This window comes from Eurypyga helias, unplaced genomic scaffold (assembly GCF_000690775.1).
Source record: "Eurypyga helias isolate BGI_N326 unplaced genomic scaffold, ASM69077v1 scaffold41259, whole genome shotgun sequence".
NCBI lineage: Eukaryota > Metazoa > Chordata > Aves > Eurypygiformes > Eurypygidae > Eurypyga > Eurypyga helias.
Genome location: NW_010270831.1, coordinates 1 through 18,788, shown reverse-complemented (window position 1 = coordinate 18,788; position 18,788 = coordinate 1). Strand labels below are relative to the sequence as shown.

General features: G+C 42.4%; 1 protein-coding gene across 1 annotated transcript; it reads right to left on the bottom strand.

The window, feature by feature from the left end:
* Positions 1-806: 806 nt before the first annotated feature.
* Positions 807-18,096, bottom strand: MED14 (mediator complex subunit 14; the record flags this gene model as incomplete). The annotated part of the gene is made up of 21 exons (XM_010158598.1): positions 807-1,016; positions 1,637-1,762; positions 2,210-2,317; positions 2,516-2,695; positions 3,375-3,610; positions 4,288-4,470; positions 5,523-5,654; positions 6,303-6,414; positions 6,983-7,135; positions 8,444-8,713; positions 8,931-9,083; positions 10,257-10,348; positions 10,441-10,587; positions 10,865-11,025; positions 12,955-13,031; positions 13,460-13,594; positions 14,176-14,370; positions 14,776-14,935; positions 16,500-16,578; positions 17,240-17,365; positions 17,985-18,096. Coding segments are annotated over 21 exons (3,147 nt in total), but the record flags the coding sequence as incomplete, so codon positions are not given.
* Positions 18,097-18,788: the final 692 nt, after the last annotated feature.

Sequence of the window (18,788 nt, the reverse complement as noted above, 5' to 3'; positions counted from 1 at the left end):
AATCTATTCACTGGGTTATTGGAAAAAGGCTTTGTTCTTCAGCATGTAACTACAGTAGAACTGAAACTTCCTGTTCTAATGAGCCAACTGTGTATTAGGACCCCAAAACACTGCTTACAGACAACATGCTGCCCAAAGAACCTGCCACTGTTGATCAGCGTTTCAGATACTAAAAAACAAAACACCAGAAAAAGTAAAAAAGCCCATGACAAAACAGGAGGGAAAGCAAAGCACAACGCTGCTCACAGTGCACTACCTAAGGCCAAGGAGCATTCAGAACCACCTATTTAGCTCAAACACCTCACAGCACGTTTGGTGGGCAGAACTGCACGCGCCTCCGTTAGCGTACACACTGACGAAGGAGCATACAATCGCTCCAACCACTTTTTAACCATTCACAGCACGTGGACAAGTTCTGATAACTATTTTCACATCCCTTTATATTCTACTGGTAAGCTCGATGACTTCATAAATAACCATGAAAACTGACACTCGACCGTAGCATATTTCTCATGACTCATCCTGGGCCCATTTGTTAAAAAGCATGACTCCTGCTGTGCAGCAAGAGTTGGGCCAACAAGAGGTGCATTCTATCACTTGGGCAGAACAGCAAAATCCAGCCTGAATCATCAGTGTAACCTCCTGCTGTGCTGCCAGTACTTGCTATTAAGTTATGTATTGCCTGTCACCTCAGCAGTTTGTAACTACTGAAGAAGTACGATAGCAACCAAGAAGAATTCAGACTGAAGAGAGGTTTAGTTTTATACTGGAGATTTGTCACAGCTGTCTGGGTGAAGAGAATATATCTACTGGACATGTACAGTACCTGGTCGTGGTGAATTCAGTTCAGCAAACCTCTTTAGAATATTGCTAACCATCATTGGAGCAGCAACAGAAGAGTTCTGCTGCCTGGGAATGTCAGCTTGTTGCGTTGTACCCGAAGCCATATCATAAATAATTGGGACAATAATACTAACAGCTTCCTGGGGGACTGTTGTTTTCTGTGTTAGCTGGAGCTGCGGGAAAAAAAAAACCAAATCAAAAAGTGCGTTAAATGGAACGACCGTGTACTTCAGAGCAACTCCCGATACACTTAAGTGCTCTAGGCCCACAGACAGCATGCATTTCCACCCCCTCAGTTTTCAGACATCAACCCTGTCACAGAGAAGTTATCAGTCAGGAGCAGACTGTTTCCCTCTCAAAAGCACCCTACAGTGAGCACTGCCTCAGAGACGACACTAACAGAGGATTGTTCTAAACATCTAATGGCTGCTGTCCTTTCCCAGCACCACTCAGGTGCGTATCACGTCATCTAGGTGGCTACTGCCTCGGAGGTGAACAAAACATCCACAAGCTGAGCACTCAAAGACACCCGCAGCCCAGAAGGAACTTTATATACTGTCAACATCTCTCCGAGAAGACAAAACATGAAGAGCTGCTGTGCTTTTGTAGGAGGGAGAATAGGGATATTTAACTGAACCCATTACAGGTTACGCAAATCCAGGCTTCCAAACGGCAGAACATTTTTAGCCGTTACAGTTGTCAGATACGGCACGATTATGTTTTGCTACCAACCCGTGATGGTTCCAAAGACATGCAGCCCACAAAATTTTAAAACACAGATAGCTCTACTTACAAAAAACAACATTTTGGATTTCAGCACAACAGCAGGTGTTCCTGGAGGCGCAATTGGTGGAGCACTGGGAGGAATTGTTAAACAAAACTGCACGTTCCATTTCAGCTGACTCGCCTGATCAGGGAACTGTTTAGAAAGAGCAGCACAGGGAAAGAACACTCAAGGTCTCACGTCAGTGACACACACGGCTATGAACCAGAGAAGTGTTAGAAAGCAGAACGCGCCTCTCTAGCTAAACTTGCAGATGTTGCCAGGTTTAGCATGAGGCAGAGTTACTCCGAAAGAATTGAGCATAGGGTGACCAAGAACACAATCATGAAGATTCCAGAGACTATGCACGTGCCTATTGTGCAGTAACATGCCTGCGGTTTCCCGAAACCATCAGTGCAAAGGAGAAATTCTGGGAGTTTCCAGGAGAGGTAGTAATAATAAAGAAGTTGTCATTTTAAGACTCAACAACGTATATGTACGTTTAAAGTAATTTATGTGTTTATAGGTAAAGATACAGCACCCTTTTTTTTTTTTAAACATAATAAGTGAAGTTGGGTGAACTAAAGAGAACGGTTAACTTACCAGCTCAAGTTTCATGATGTGTACGCAGTCCCTGAGGATATGCGTCGGAGCCCCTAGTAATTTTGTGAAGGCTATTAGGGTGTTGGCTTTAAAAGGTGGTCCTGCAACCTAAAGAAAGACACTCTTTAGTCGTGCCCATTTAGATTACAGCTGTATCGTTTAATATGGTAACCAGCATGCACAGCTGCTAATTTCTATTTTGCAGCCCTTACACATGACAATGCAAGTCAGCAGCACCACTCAAAACACCACCAGAGATTAAAAGCAACGCACAAAAAGCTAAACGTTAACGATTTGAGTACATACCCTTGTTTCAAAGAACTTCTCCAAAACTTGTAACTCCTCGGATTTCCACTGGCCTGTATTTTCAGGTGTTACTTTCAGTTGCAAGGTCTGGTTGGTTTTGGGATTGAGAGCAACCCTGCACTTCAGTGCCTCCGTCTTAAACATAATTACACCTGGTTCATTGGAGTTTATTAACTGTAGCTGCATAAAAAGAAACAATCACATCCAATCAGTTATTCGTTAGACAGCATGAACACAGACATGTTCACTCCCCAGACCGTAGTGAGCAACCTGCCCTCTTCCCAGAAAGAAACACGTGGTATCTGTATACAGGTAAAATTGCCTCGAGAAGGAAGCTTATGCAAGATTTGGCTTCTTTCTCTGCCACTGAATCAACACCAAAAAGAGGCGCACGTAGCCTGTCCCGACCCCTAAAACAACATTTATGACTGAGCAGCTCAGTTACTGTCACCTAGTATCTGAAGTGCTTGGGCACTCCTGCCAAGTAGCAGCACCCACAGCAACCCTCTGGCTGTTCTGGTTAACTCCCAAGGGACACGCTGAACTCGCAGCAGCCACGGCATCTGACCATCCGGTCACAGTCTTGCCATCCTAACAGTTATCAAATTTCACCTGACCAAACAGGCTTTCCACTTTCAATTCATGTCGAAAAGCAGCAGAACTACATGCTAGTTTCTAAACTTTCACAGTTTACACAGCAAGATTCAGAAGTATGGCACAAGCCCAACCACCAATACCTACTATATCTGAACCATTTCAAGCGTGTGCCTGATTTGAAAGGCGTGGAGTACAGAAGCACAGAAAAGAGCAATTGTGAAGCCATAGTCATGGGTCAATATTAAAACCACCTAAACCATACCGTTTCCTGTTGTATGATCCTCTGAAGATGCCTCCTCATAATAACCGATCCAAGGAATCGCTCAAGAGGGGAGCACAGATAGCTGCCAGCTAGTCCCGGCACAAGCCCAGGGGTAGGAGAGGGCAACAGAAGAATATTCAAGGCACTGTGGGTGAGGATTGTAGGTATGGATGCCGCCCAAGAGCGCTGAGGTAGTTTACGAGGTGGAGGCATGCTAGTCGGCATGGCTTGGGAACCTATTGATACGGAAAAAGTACTTGCAGTGAGGAAGGATTTAAGCTGGAATGCAAGACACGTGTTCACTTTATTTGTTGTCACTATACAAGCAATGAGTTCTCTGGGCCGATGCTTAATCCCTTTTTATTTAAGAACTTGGCTTCCTAGTGATAGGTAATGGACAGACAAAGTCAAAGAAATAGTGTGTCGACCCTCCACCCATGCAGAGTCCCAGTAACATGAAAATCCTACTCCCTTTTCCTCTTTCTGCAGCATGCCAGCAGATAGCGGGTTTGTACAACAAACTCAATGAGGTGGCTAAATCACTCGTGCAAGAGCAGCATTACAACTCTGTGACGTGAAAAGTCAGTATTTGGGTGGGCAAGTATGCCCATCATCGCTTTCATTCCAAAGAATTTTACTCTCAGTTACAGAGCTTAGTAGTTTAAGGCTAATTCCTGCAGGGCAACAAGAGGTATCCATCCTGTTAAAGTTTATGCTGTATGAGTTAACTCGCTTTCCAATTCATTATAGATGATTTGAACTAGGACAGAACAAAGGTGTCGTTTCCTTAGTTATTTTACTGCACAAGGGTAGTAAGGACTGTTAGGCTGACACACAAAACTACCAGAAAGAACAGAACCTGAAATGTTAAACATGAGTGTTTCAGAGTCATAACACTGAAAAAGAAGCCTACTTGTTCCAGCTCGTGGGGAGTGAGAGGCATCTGGGACAGGTGAATGAAGGGAAGGGTTGGCTGGTGACATTCCAGGCATCCGTGCTGCTGGTGATGGACCAGAGACCTGGGGAGATCCTGGCCAGTTCCCTGCACGCTGACTGGGTGACATCATGGTGTATGGTGAGCTCGGGTCTATAGTACCTACAGATGTTACAAGGCCGTTATTATTTGTTAAAAAAGTACAAGGTTTTCTACCCTAGAAACCTAAAAAAGGCTTACCAAAATCTGTAAAGCACAGAAGTGTCTGCAAGCTTTTACACTACGTTTTACAACAGGAAGGAAAAAACCCAAACACTTAAGGGGGAGGAGAGGGGGAAATCAAGATACAGATTCAAGGGTTTTCTGGTTCTGTTTTTTAAAAGGTAAAATCGAATTGAACGTTAAGGCCAACTGGCACGTTCAACACATCACGGGGTCTAAACTAGAAAGAGCTCTTGGTTACAGACTTGGACTTCTGCTCCTCAGCAAGTGAAAGCCTCAGCTAGACTGTTCCTTGCCTACGCAGTACCCTGCGGTTCTCTGCAGAAGTACCTTTGGCTTTGTACTTCGCTACAGGGGCTGAGCAGAACAAACCTCTCAAACAGCCTGTTGTACACCTGTCTCGCCTTGTTCATCCCGACAGTTAACCTGGTGTGCTAAAATGACAATCAGAACCGTTCCTTTCTTGTGCTCTATGGAACGGTTTCCAGCGCGCTGCGAGTACAACAAACAATTGTTTGGGCAGCTTCCCAAAGAAACTTAAGAAAGGAAACAGCTGAAAGGCATGGCGCTCCCGTGTAGGTCTGTCAAATCGGCACGGCTTCGACAACGCTTTCCAACCACAAGTATTTGCATTTCTAGCCTGTTCCAGTTATTTTTCCAGGAATCCTAAGCAGTGAAAATACATTCAACTACTCTAACAAGACAATGCTCATTAAAAGCTGCAGCCACTGTTCCGCTACAAGACCACACTGAGTTTTGAGTGACCGACAGTCAGTTTTTTAAAAACGTTAGCAACACCTCAACGTGCCATGCAGCTACTTCGGACTGCTGTTAAGAGTTACACCCACGTGTACGAAAACAGCTACTTCAGCCAATTACAAATCACACAATTTTTCTCAATCGCTTTAGGTCCGTTCCGGAAGACTTAATTTCAAGAAACAAACGTGATCTCCCTGTCACGGTATACATACACCTGGCAGTCAAGAACTCACCATGTGGGCTGGCAAAGTTAGCTGTTTGTCCCATTGTGATTCCAAGAGAGGAAGGCGAAGGAGTTGGACCAAAGGATGCAGGTGATGGTGCTCTTAAAGCTCCGCTAGGTGAGCTGGCAGCATGCAGATTCCCTAAGTGAAGACACCATGTCACTCAACACACACCCTTCCCATTTTTCTGTGACAGTTGTTTTCTGCCAACTGCTACAGCTATCTCCTTTTTAGGGAGACAGCAGATAGGATGCACAAAAATTTGGTTTTGCTTTATGGCAAAGGCTTTATTTTGTACATGCGTGAGTGTTATATTTTCCAGCTTGATTCACCACACAAAGGAGACTTTCCAAGATATTTGGCTTGAAGAATGGCATTTCCACCCCCTGCACAGCCCTTCCTCAAATTTAAATATTTTCGGCTGTTGCGCTGTAACAGCTGGGAGCAGAAAGCAGAGTTTTGGTGGTGAAAAGCTCTTCTGAAGTAACAAATATTTAAAATGAACAGGGTTGGAGCTGAGCAAGCTGTAAACTGTATGAATGAAACGATCCCAAATATTACATAGCTAAAATCAACAGTTTCACTGAATTTTGTTTCTAGTTTCAAAACGTCCTTTGCAAAACATGCATGGCAGGACTTCGCCCTGCTATTTTTCCACAATACAAGGTGCATTCTCTTGGCTAACCTGGAGCTAAACACAGTTCAAACAACAGAAAAAGCACGTGGGTGCAAAGAGCTGCCTGTGTATTTCCAGCACATGGTTAGCACACCGACTCCCAGCCATCCTACCTGGTGACTGCGTGTGCATCATAGACGGAGATGGTGTCACCGTGTTGTGATAGGAGGTGGGTGGTGACGTGAGAGGATATGCTCCCGAGGCTCCTGCCTGTTTTGCAAATGCCTGAAATTGTCAACACAGGACAGTGAAAAAATTCTGTAATTCTGTACTCAAACTGCAGTTAAGTATGTGCAGGAGGATACTAGTGAGAGTTTGGTCCCCACCTATGAAGTCTTATCGGTCCATCAACACAGTTGCTTCATTCTCCGTATCACCTTGTTCGGCGCTATTTTGTTCAGTGACCTTTTGCACTTTCTCCTCCAGATCTAATACCTCTGCAGCTCATTCCTTTTTATCAACCACCCTGTAACAGTGAAGCCTCCTGACTTCCCCTCCCATCTTTTATCTTAAGCAGTCATTTTCCCTCCCTGAGTCCTTTGCTCCTAAGGAAGGCAGCAAGGCTCACGTGACCTTCCAAAGCTGCTGTTCACGTGCCGTGGGCTGTTTACACTGGCACGAGAAATAGCAAAATAAATTAATATGTTTTGCCCCCGGGGGAATTCCACAGCAGAGCAGTTTTATAGCCTCCCTTGCCATTTTTCACTGCTAATCCTTTCAGAATGTAAGTTCTTAGAAACCTACGATTGCGGAAGACTATTAACAACCATTTCTGATTTTCCCTGGAGGGTACCTGTTGTGGTTGCTGCGGTGGCTGCTGGGGTTGAAGCTGCGATATCAAAGAATCCATCATGTCTCCACCAATAGGAGAAGGTGGGTTGTCGTCTTCATTTACGGATCGTCTTCGTGCATCCTGATTGCTGTCAACAAACATGTTCAGGAATGTCTGTGGAAAAATCAAGTTTTGTTAGCCATTTCCCCATTTAAATTTAAACACAGTAAAACATAAACAAGGATGGTATTTGCTGAGCTTTAACGTTATCAGCTACAGCACATAAGAAACAGGCAACTCTCTAGAATTAATCACAATTGGGCATTCGTTATACACAGTATGAATAGCTTGCAAAATACATCAATTCATGAAGAGAGCTTCTCAGTGGATACTTAAACTTAATTCCCTTTTTCTTTTAAAGAAGGGGTCTTGCATCGTCACCAAACAAGTAACATTGCTGTGGAGAAGGTCACCTGAGCTTTCTTACCCAAACAGGGCAGTTGTAGGTGTGATACAACAGCCCAGTAGATTCTGGATACTGATGAGTTATTCAGGAAGAGCTATTTCCAGGTGTAGGCTTTTCCTTATTTTTAAGGAAAAAATTAAAATGTTGGTATTTCAATTAACTACAGATACTTCATGTTAATGAGCAGTCTCTTGCACCCAGAGGAATTTGCCCACCCTCCTGAATTACTGCCTTCTCTGCCTTCCCAACTTCATCCTCTTGTACTTTCTACTGGTACCTACAATCCCTTTCCTCTTCCCATTAGCCTTCCACTTGGAACCTGTGACAGAGGTACATGTTTAGAATCAGCTACATGCAGCAGCAGAGAATCAGTGTTCAGTTGTGACTGCAGAAGGGAAAAATTAATGATCTATCCTGTTTCAAAATGGGTGCCACTTTCCAATATTTCAGTATAACTAGCACTGGTACAAGCTGCCCTCAGCTAAGATATCCTGTCAGACTGTTCACATATTCATTTTTCAGGAAGAACAAACCAGCACCGTATTCAGAAGCGAAACCACAGGCTCCTACCACACACTGATGGAAACCATTTTAAAAGAGAAGTTTCTGTCTAGAATCACCTGACACGGAGCATTTCCTCATCTGCAACGTATGAGCACTGTCCTGACACACAACAGAGTTTGTGAGGAGCAGTTGCTGTTAATCCTGGGGAATACATCTAGCCTAGTCCCAAAGCTTCTGCAAGTTTTAAAAAAAGGATGCCTGAAGTAGCCTCTATGTTACTTTATTACATAGATAACAAAACCTGACACTTGATGCTAGTTTTGTTAAAAGGGAATGTTTAATTAAAACTAATTAACACATCTGCTGATAGATCAGAATATTCTGTGTTCAGAATTTTAGAAGGGCTGTGGCTCTTCACAAAAAAGGCTTTGCAAAGCTCTTCACGTCAGATCCACACTTTGAGTTAGAAGCTCATTTATTTACAGTGTGCCAGAAAACAGAGGAACAGTCACCTTTAATCCAGGTGCAGGGTAAAAACCTTCTACTATTTTGCTGTTGTCAAAAAGACTGTACGCCCCGTCGCGTATCGCTACGACGCCACGACTCCGGCAGTAGATGTCGATGCAGTACATATTCCTGAAGGCCAGCCTGATGTGCGTGGGTGACTGCGGCAGAATTGAGAAGCACTGATAGGCAGTGTTGGTGCGTTGAGTCAGACCCAGCATGGGCACTGTTGGAAGTTTGTTGATGGCATTTAATGGAGCCTGAGTGTCAAACAAAACCTGAGGGAGAACAGATATTGAGAGATCAGGTAGCTTACCTTTGAGTAAAGGTCAGGGAAAATGGGGGATAGGGGGACACAACCTTCCCCAAGCCACCTTCTGCCAAGGAGATCCATAAACAATCATAACACATAATTTTGAAGAGAACAGAGTTTAATCAGAATTCAGCTCTTCGTGATCTTGCACTATTCTTGAGAGAAGTTTTAAAAAATGTTACCTGTAATAACTGCACCACGTTTGGTGTTTTATTAAACATCTCCTGGAGCTGGTGCAGAATTGTGTTGTGACAGTTACTGCAACCTGAGTTTGGGCCAACAGTTCCCAGTGAAATGTGGAACTTCTGGAGTATGGAGTTCCACTGAATGCTGATCTGCAATGTCAAGAACATAAAATGGTCTTGGAAACTAGAACAACTGTGAGGTTATAAGAAGAGAGCCAGTCTGCTTTATTTTCTTTCCCCATTTTTCATCCAACCTGAACAGATTCCTTCCTCAACTCACCTTCCTCAAAAGTTGCTGAGGCTATGAAAACAAACCCAAAAAGCACTGTTAGCTTTAACATCCACGTAGCTAGCTGGATTCTTGGCAACCACAAAAGTAGGGAATTATTTTAGCAAGTCAACTAAACAGAGAAAAAGCCTTTTCTGCTAAAGGTGAGACAGAATTAAACTCGAGAGATTCACGCTGCAGAGAACCAATGAATGAGTTACGGGAGGTGGGCTGGTTTTCTCAGTCATGTCACACAAACCCAAGAACTGGACATGCGAACACCTAAGAGTGACAGGCAAAATGCACACTGCTACTCTTGCTACTTATTACCTGTCCCAGTATAATGCACACAGAAATACTCTTTTTAAAAAGTTTAGCTTAGAACATGAACACAAAAACCTTCCAGGAAGCAAATTTCAAGCGCATCACCTACTTTGTATCATCTACGCACAAATATGTATTCTTAGTCTGTAATAAACATGCACTTACTTCCTCCTCTACCTGCATTTCAGGCAAGGATGTGAGCAAGTACTCAGTCAGTTATCGAAGTAATTAATAAGCTGTAAATTCAGATACTACAGAGTAAGCTAGAGCTCTGAACAAAGGAACAGCACTGCTACAGAATAATGAAGGACCACCTCATTTCAAAGCACAGTACGACATTTAAAATCTTACGTTACAGCCTTTCCTTCTACGGCAGAAATAGGTACTCAGCTTGCCTATACCCACAGTTCCCTGTACTCCAATGAGCAGTAGCAACACTTATCACAAGTCTGTCGGAAAACAGCTGCCACACCAGCTTTCATCAATCAGGAGCACACAACTCTCCTTTCTGCAATTTAAAGCATCTTATATAAATTCCCCAAAATTCTGAACAACTGGTAACATAGCAAATTAGCAATCTGGCACCCTCTCTTTCTGGCTTTTTTCTACATTCATCAGTATAAATTCCACAATAATGTAACACAAGGAAATATTTTGTAGCACGGTTCCAAGAACTCTAAGCCTACCCATTCTGTTCTTAAACATTTTAAATGCACTCAGGAGTTACTTACTGAGCTCCCCTTGGTAGTTCCATAGCAAAGGATAAGTTTTCTGTAATTGTAGATGCGAACTTCTGAGAAAACGTTTAAGTGGTTGGGTATGTCTTTGAAGAGAGGAGGAAAAAGAGTTAAGGATGAGAAAACCACAGCAATCTGTAAACATGTCATTTTAAGGAGAAGGAGGTGATTTCTGTACCCGGTAAGGATCGTGCAAACTCCAGGACACATTCATATAGCCGAGCGATGCTGTTCCAGTCATTAAGGAACATCTCAACAACTTTGCGACCTCCGACTGGTTCAGATAACTGGTTTTCATATGTCAGGTAAACGTGACGGGTTGGTCCTGCAGTGTGTTAGGAGATGGTAAATACTGATTAAACTAGTGTTTCCTAAACTCTGGTTTACAGACTATGAGTGAACTGTAGCAAGTGGCCAGGAAGTGTATGTAAATAATAAAATAATCAATGCAGCAGTCAAAATTTGATTTCAGGCACACTCTAGCTTATTAGAAATCTTAGGAGCAGACAGCTGTCCAGTAACACCAAAACATTAGAACTACTGGAACAGACCATGTAAACCACAAAACCCCAAATGTACCCATCTCCCTAAACAAAACTCACCTTGCTCCCTGGATGAAGTGCTATTTAGTGGACAGTTCGCAAACACCAGCTCAGCCACCCACGTGCGATTGTTTCTACCTTGTAATCGGAAAGTGCAATCAAGAAGAGATCGGTCCAGAGCCTTCTGCGTTTCCTCGTTTACACCTTTACAGGGAGGAATTCTATTCACAATAAAAGAAAAAAAACCCCAAACTCTATTATACACAGTACACTTCCAAAACTAAAAAATACTACCTTCTAATACTTCCTCAAGGACTTCCAAGTCTGGACATGAAAGAATGAACAAATCAACAGCAAAGACAGCTGGACTGCACAGCGAGATTTCCTATTCCTCTTCAAGGACTGTAATGCGTGCTACGGAAGCATGCTGGGTTAAGACAGATTTTATGTGGATTCAACACCTGCAAATTACAGTCTGTAAAGGGATCTGCTGGACTGCCCTGATCTCATGCTGAAGTAAAACACTCCGATATAAAGCTCTTATACAGAGAAACAAGCTAAATAAGAAGAGAATAAGTTCGTTCTGTGGCAACCTGAATTCACAATCAGTTTGCTTTCTAGAACAAGCTCGCTCTAAATGCAATGAACAACCTGGCAGTTATCTTAGTACCTACTAATTTATTCATATCCCAAGGGGAGAATTGAGCTCAGGGAACAGACTAAATAAAGCTTAAGTAAAAACATGCCAAACTCTTTTTTTCAAATCCCTTGAGAGTCTATCCAGAAATTTCATGTACCACCCTTAACTTCAGCTCACAAGTTCTTTCCTAGTACTCCTCTGCTTATATGCAAAGTTAAACAGGTAGGGCCTGATGCATTTAGACTGATGCCTTTACATCACTACACATTCCTGCAGCATAAAAAAAGTTAAGAAAGTTTTACTGTAGAAGGCATCTTTTCAGGGTTTTTTAAAAATGTTTTGAAATGGTAAAATCTGGTTTACTTCATAACACAATCCAAAGTTCAACCAGTGAGGGTTGAAGTAGGCTCCAAGAAGTGTGAAAAACTGGCTGGACTGCCAGGTAGAAAGCACTGTGGTCAATAGTAGCAGGTTCAACTAGTGGCTGGTGGTGGTTGGCATTCCTCAGGGTTAACAGAGGCCAATACTATTTCAATAACTTAGGTGATGCAAAGGCATAGCAAGTTTGTAGCTGACAGCAAACTGCAGGGAGCACAGGGCTGCCATTCAGAGAGACCTCAGATGGCTGGAGGTACGAGTTAACGGGAACCTCACTAAGTTTAACGCAAACAAATGCAAAGTCCTGCACTTGGGCCTAAATAACCTCAAGCAACAGCACAGAGTGACCGGGTGGACAACAGCTCTGTAGAAAAAGCACCTGGGGGCCTGGGAGACCGACCGAACAGGAGTCAGCAGCGTACCCTCGCAGCAATGACGTACTGCTGCACCCCAGGCTGTTTTAGCCAAGCAGTTGAGTGACTACTCCCCTCTAGTCGGCATTTGAGATCGCTGTGCCCAGGGAGGGCACAAAAACCCTCTGAGATTGGAAAACGCAGCTGATCAACCCTGCTCTGAGCAGAAGATTGAACCAGATGACCCCCACAGGTCCCCTCCACTCTTAAATTACTGTATGATTCTCAGATGTTTCCTCTGCAAGTTTTTTTTTTTACCATGCAATTGTCTTTTCTGAGATTCTTTGCATTTTCCTTGGCAGTATCAAATACCGATAATTGTCAAATAGCATATAGAGTATGTAGGCCTCTGATCTGATCTAAAATTGCAGTTACATGTTCATGAATCATCACCATATCTTCCTTAGCACTGCCTGGATTTTAGGATTGAGAACTGTCAGACTGTTCTCAGAGCTTCCCAGTCTAGGCTAATAAAAGAAACAAATTAGAGTTGGTGCTCTGTCTATTCCCATTTGTCTCTTCCCGCAGCACTGCTGCACACAAGAGTGCAAGAAACAATAATTAAAAAAATAAAAAACAAACCCAAAAAACCCCCAAAAACCTCAAACCCAAAAATCCCCCCCTGCCCTGATATTTTTAGCATTATTCTCCAAACAATCCTTTTCTTCTCTCAAGCATATGTACACTAATAAAATTAAACACAGAGCATATCCTCTTACTTTAGTAAACGTATTGCATGGCTGAAGCCATCTCCTTCTACTTGTACTCCTTGGTGAGGAATGTCCATATTAGATAACTAGGAACAAACAAGAAAAATGTTATCCCAAGCAAAATGTAAAGCGGAATAATTGTCATTTTTTTTCCAAGGATTTTTTCCACCCTAAGGGTGACAGATGTTTCACATCCTAAAGCACTGGAAAGCCAAAAAAGAGCCTGTACAAATCTGGCATAAAGTTGTCTCCCATGCCCTCCCACAAGCGTGTCTTTCATGCTCTCGTTTTCCCTTTTCCCTCAACTTTTCAGGCTTCTGGCAGTGCTTGGCATTAGAGAACCAGCTACGACAAGACTAGAGCAACCCAGCGTAGAACATCAGTCACCCGGGCTCAGCTGGTGCAAACTCCAAAGTGAACACAGGACCACAAGTTTGCTGAATAGCTGCAACTAGACAAGAGAATCACCAGTTGCCCAGGGGAAGAAAGAAGCAAAGTACTGTTGAATACATACCTCCATTCGAAGCCCTATAAACGGCATATTTGTATCACACATGGCTACAATATGAGCTAGCACTTTGTTGAAGGCACACATTTCTCCTGACCGTTTCGGTTTCTTAGGTTCTATGGAACATGGATCACCAGATAACTAGAATAAAAATAAAGACCAATGTACTTGCATGTTTGGAGTAAACGTTCTGAAAAGACGTCAGAGGATAATCTCATTCATCCAAGTTTCAAATGAATCACATCCTGAGCACAAGCTGCCTGAAAGGAACTGGTCCACTTCAGGACTGCAGCAATTCAGTTAAAGTAAGTTTATAATCACTTCTCTCCTTAAAACAGTATTTAAATATCACTAAGCCATGTCAGCCTGACTCCAAGAAGTAACTCTTATCAGCCCCTGCAAGTCTTTCAAAGGCTACACCTACACGAAACACAAAAAATACCACGCAGATACCAGCGCTCTGCGTATGCAAGCTACTCCAGCTACCTCAGCACAGGACTCTGCCTTGGCTCTTCAGAGCAGCTGAGAAGGCCTGGCATGAATTAAAAGACAACTGTTGCAAAAGAGTTTCCCAGCACCTCCCTAGGGAAGGAGTGCAGAGAACCAAGCCGCACTACAAGAAAGATGTCAGCCACACGAGCTTCTGCAACAAAACTACCAAAGCTGGTATTGATGCTCATGAGTTGGTCTTAACTAGCCTGATGGCTTCTTGAAGCACATACCTTGCGCTTGACACCACTTTTCATTTGTTTCCCACTTTTTGGGTCTAGTACCAAATCTTCAATGTTGGGTTTGAACTGCTGTAGTAAAAGTGCAGTAGCAGGGCTGTCATCTCCTTCAGCATAGCTCACAGAGAGGAAATGGTACTTGTACTCTAGTTCTGTGGGGTTGCCAGGAACATCAAACATCTCTACAACCTACATTTAAACAAAACAACAAATTGAGAAGACCCTCAACATAAGAATATGTCTATATTAGTTCCTATCCCCTCTCCCCCCGCAAGAAGAGACATTAATCTTTTCCAAGATATTAACACTTGGAAATAGTGTTAGGAAAGGAAAGGGATCCAAGAAGGAAGACTTTAAAATTAGGAAACATAAAGGGAATGGTAAGGTGCCGAGTAATAAACCTTTACGTCCCCTCCTCTCCATAAGCCTGACTGCTTAAAAACCCCAATGGATGACAGAAGGGAGGGAGTGGGGAGAGTCGAGGATTACACCAGTCACTTGGTTCCTAATGTTAGAGTTAACAGTATCACAGACAAACTGCCTGATGTATCCATGACCAGGAGCAGAAGACAGAACTGTTTTTCAGTTACTTACAATGTAGTACTGCGGAAGGCGAGTGAGTCTGATAAACAATTTGTGTTTGGAAAGGCTTCCCACCGGATGGCTAGCATAATTAGCTAGCTGAAGAGTTTCACTGCTCACCGTTGGCAGATGTTTTATAGACTGTTTGCAACGCTGCTGTCCAAGCCAGAACCTTGCATTGAAACAAAGGTATTAGTACCCTGAGGCCCATTATTCTAGTTTACTGCTGTTTAGAGCATTAGTGTTAAATTAGGAGTCAGTCATATTCTAAGACAACACCTATTCTTGCTGTGCAAGTTAGATATGCAGAAAACCACGCAGAAAGTTTCATGAGTTTATATTTTCTGATCACTATCTTTACATATTGTCTTCGGCCTGAGTAACAGACAGGTGTTAATTTAAAAAGAAAAGCTCTGAAATTAGTTGCTGAAGGAATAAATAAATAAATTTTCATACACCACAGCACAACTTACAATATAAAAAAGAAGGGACAAATCAAATACACAGATTACAGTTATTTTCAATTTGGAATCTTTGATTATTTTTTGGCATAGAAAAGAAGATCTTTGCTCCCATATGCTGGTAAGCAATCCAGTAAAAAAAAAAGTCACTAAAGCTAGATGTCACTCTGGGTTATGTTATAAACAAACTCATTCACCTGAATAAGTCTGGACACGAAGAACCACATGCAATACACCGAATTTATTCTAATGTTTGGAATTAAACTTTGTCCCTCTCCAACGGACTTTGGCTGCAGTGGCAAGGCCAGAAAGCCTAGCTCAGCTTGAAAGGGGTTCAGAAACGTGTGGCTTGGGTTTTCAGTCAAACTTCCGCTGAAAACAGCAGTGGAAAGTGTGGGCGTTCAGCATCTCTCCATCACGACACACCATGTTTGTTCGTGTAGCTACATATTAGATATCGCTGTCCTAAGAGGCATTTCGTGGGACTGCATAGCTTCCTCAAAAACCGCAGCGCTACCCAAGCCATTATCTCGAGTACATTACTTAGAACCCAGGGAGGTTGATTAGTATCTCCAGGGTGCCAGTGCTTCATGCGTCATCCTGTTTCTTTTAGAAGCAAAATTCCTCAAATAGAGGTTTCACCCTGCAATTAGCCCAGAGTACTGGGAATTTCCAAAGCGACAGAGCAGGTGGAACTCAGTTTTCATGCAGATGCAAAATGTTTTTGTGTTATTTGCTACAACCTCTTATGGGAGCCAAATATATCTTGTGCTTAAATCTCAGGGATTTATGGAAGGAAGATTAGAGGTTTAAACCAGCAAGGGCTGAAGTGTTAGAAGATAAACAGATATTATTTAAATCATCCTAGGCCACTTCCTGGTTTTTCCTCTGTACTGTGAGAAGGGAGGTTGTTCTTGCTGAGAAAGAAGCAGAGTTCAGCTGTAGAAACAGAGTGGAATACAGGAGATAGAAAATGAACATGAACACAAATGAGAACCTCAGGAAGCAAGTGGTCTGCTGCTGCCTTACAAGTGAAAAGACTTTACGCAGAACGTGCACAGAGCAGTGCATGAGGCTACGTGTAAGGGGGCAAGGCTAAAGAACTACGGCATCAGCTACAAGCAAAAGCAGAATTTCCTCCACCCATTAAGAGGGGACAGCAAATACTCAAGGTTGGTTAGATCAGCCACAAAAGCCACGCGAGCGTGATCATTCAAAATACAAACATAGTGATTCACTCTATGCAAACTGCAGCGAATCATTCAATTCACTTACTTGAGCTGCTGGAGCCAAGGAACGATACGTTTCATATCATCATTAACAGACTTCTCTATGTCATCGAGTGTCAGCTGATCTGCAAGAACATGAGGTGAGCAAATGGTCTTAACACCTGCTCTTCAAACAAAATTTTGACCTAAGTGTTTGATTTAATTTAACGAACAATTAATCACAGAATCATAGAACAGCCCAGGGTGGAAGGGACCTTGAAAGATCATCTGGTCCCACCTTTCGTGGGAAAGGGAGCCCCGATGAAGTTATCTAGCACCCTGGCCAACTGCATCTTGAAAACCTCCTAGAAGAACTGAAGTAAAAGACAAGAAGGAGGCGAGTTCTTAAGTAATCCGAAACCTGTAGTTCAGACTTGAACAGTAACTCAAGATGTATAAGGTCACATAACACAATTCTCAACCAGGTCCATATGAAATGACTGCACCCCTTGACAGCACAGCCCAGGAATCAGGAGTCAAATAATACACATTGCAGCAGTATAACAACATTTGCTCTGTTGTCCTCTTAGAATATACGCAACTGAACTGTGACTCAAGCACAAATATCCACTTCTCCCTTTCTCAAACGTGAACACCCCACTTGGGTCAGCACCTTGGTATTTATTTGCACTACCCTTATTTACCTACAGAACTTCACAGATTTGACAGAACTGTTCACACAGAATTACCCCATTAACCAGGATCCTTGGGAGATCTTAAACAGAGCCTGGGTTTGTACCTACTTACCAACACCATACAGCATCAGTTGAAACATTCCAGAGTGGAGATCAACAAATACATGCAGGCACTCTGATCGACCACATGGTTCCAAAATCGGAATTACAAGAGTTGGAAGAGCCGTTTCAATGAATGCTAAACAAAAATGGATGTTACTGATTTGACACAAAATTCAAGCTCATCATATGAAAACTTAGCCCATCATAATCACAAAACCTATTACTTTTTATAGAAGCAATCTTCACTTGCACGTTATTACACTAACAAAGAGGTAACTGAATATAGAAGTTTATCGGAAAATAGTGCTAGTAACAAGCTAACAAGGACAGACAAACCAAATTTGAAGGAGATTATTAATCCTTGAATATCTTTTAACTCACTGCCTCACAATTATAAGATCAATTCAAATCCCAAGAGTTTCAACAACAGTTTAAGCAGTCTCATCCAAATCTTGCTCAAGACAGTGAAGGACATTCTTTCAGTTCTGAACATGTACAGGTTTTAACCCTTCAACCCAGACTATAACGCTCTGCCAGCTTCATCAATTAGACTGCATCTAGAGGCATGACTATTTTACTATTATATATGCAGAAAACATAAAGCTAAGTCTTGTTAATTCTGAACACATCCCCTTTTATTCTTTTCGTATTTTTAATTTAAATTAATGGAAACAAGAAATGTCAAGAAAAAAAGAAACCATTCCCAGGCACAAGTGGAAATTAATTGGAAACGATCTTCAGTAGAAAACACATACAATTATCATTAATGTTGTAGCTCTTCAGAATGGCTTTCAGCTCCTGGAGTTTTTGATGAGATCTTGCATGGACACTGTCTATTAGGAGTTTTTCTATTGATAGGTGGTCAATCTGTAAAAAAGGAACATACCTGAGCAAGTTCGAATTTGATGTGCAGACTCTATGCATTAGCACACTAGAACAAAGCTACTTATAGTCGCTTCAGAAAGAATTTGCTTAGAACTGTGGTGAACCAAACAAACAATTAACTTGAATATTTGTATCACTATAAAATACAACAGACTAACATAAGACTCTGTGCAGCAGGCAGTGGAAGAGTTTTTGAGAGAAGACTAGAAGATAATGTAAAAGAAGTTTCATAAGCTGTGCTGTTACAACTCCCTGTGCAGACCTACTTGCTTTGGATCAAGGGTGGAGTATTTTCCAGCTTAGCACACACCTATTTATAACTAGCTGAAGCTAAGGGGAAAAAAGCCCCAAACAACCCACCCCCAAAAATACACTCTATTAGAATATGGTTGCCTCTACACAAACACTATGTAGCTGCAGCATGAAATACAACACCTGCTAACACTGTAACAATGCAATGAAGACAGAGTGGCAGACACAATATCCGCAATCCTCCTGAACACAGGAGTATCGAGGCTTGTCTCTAGAGGCTGTTGCACTGCCAGTGCTTAAGTTTATGCCACCACTTATATTCACTGTAGCTTACTTGTGCAACCTAAATGAAAGTATTTGCATTTATATCCATTCACATTACAGTCATGTTATTTACATACAGAACCATGGAATGGTTTGGG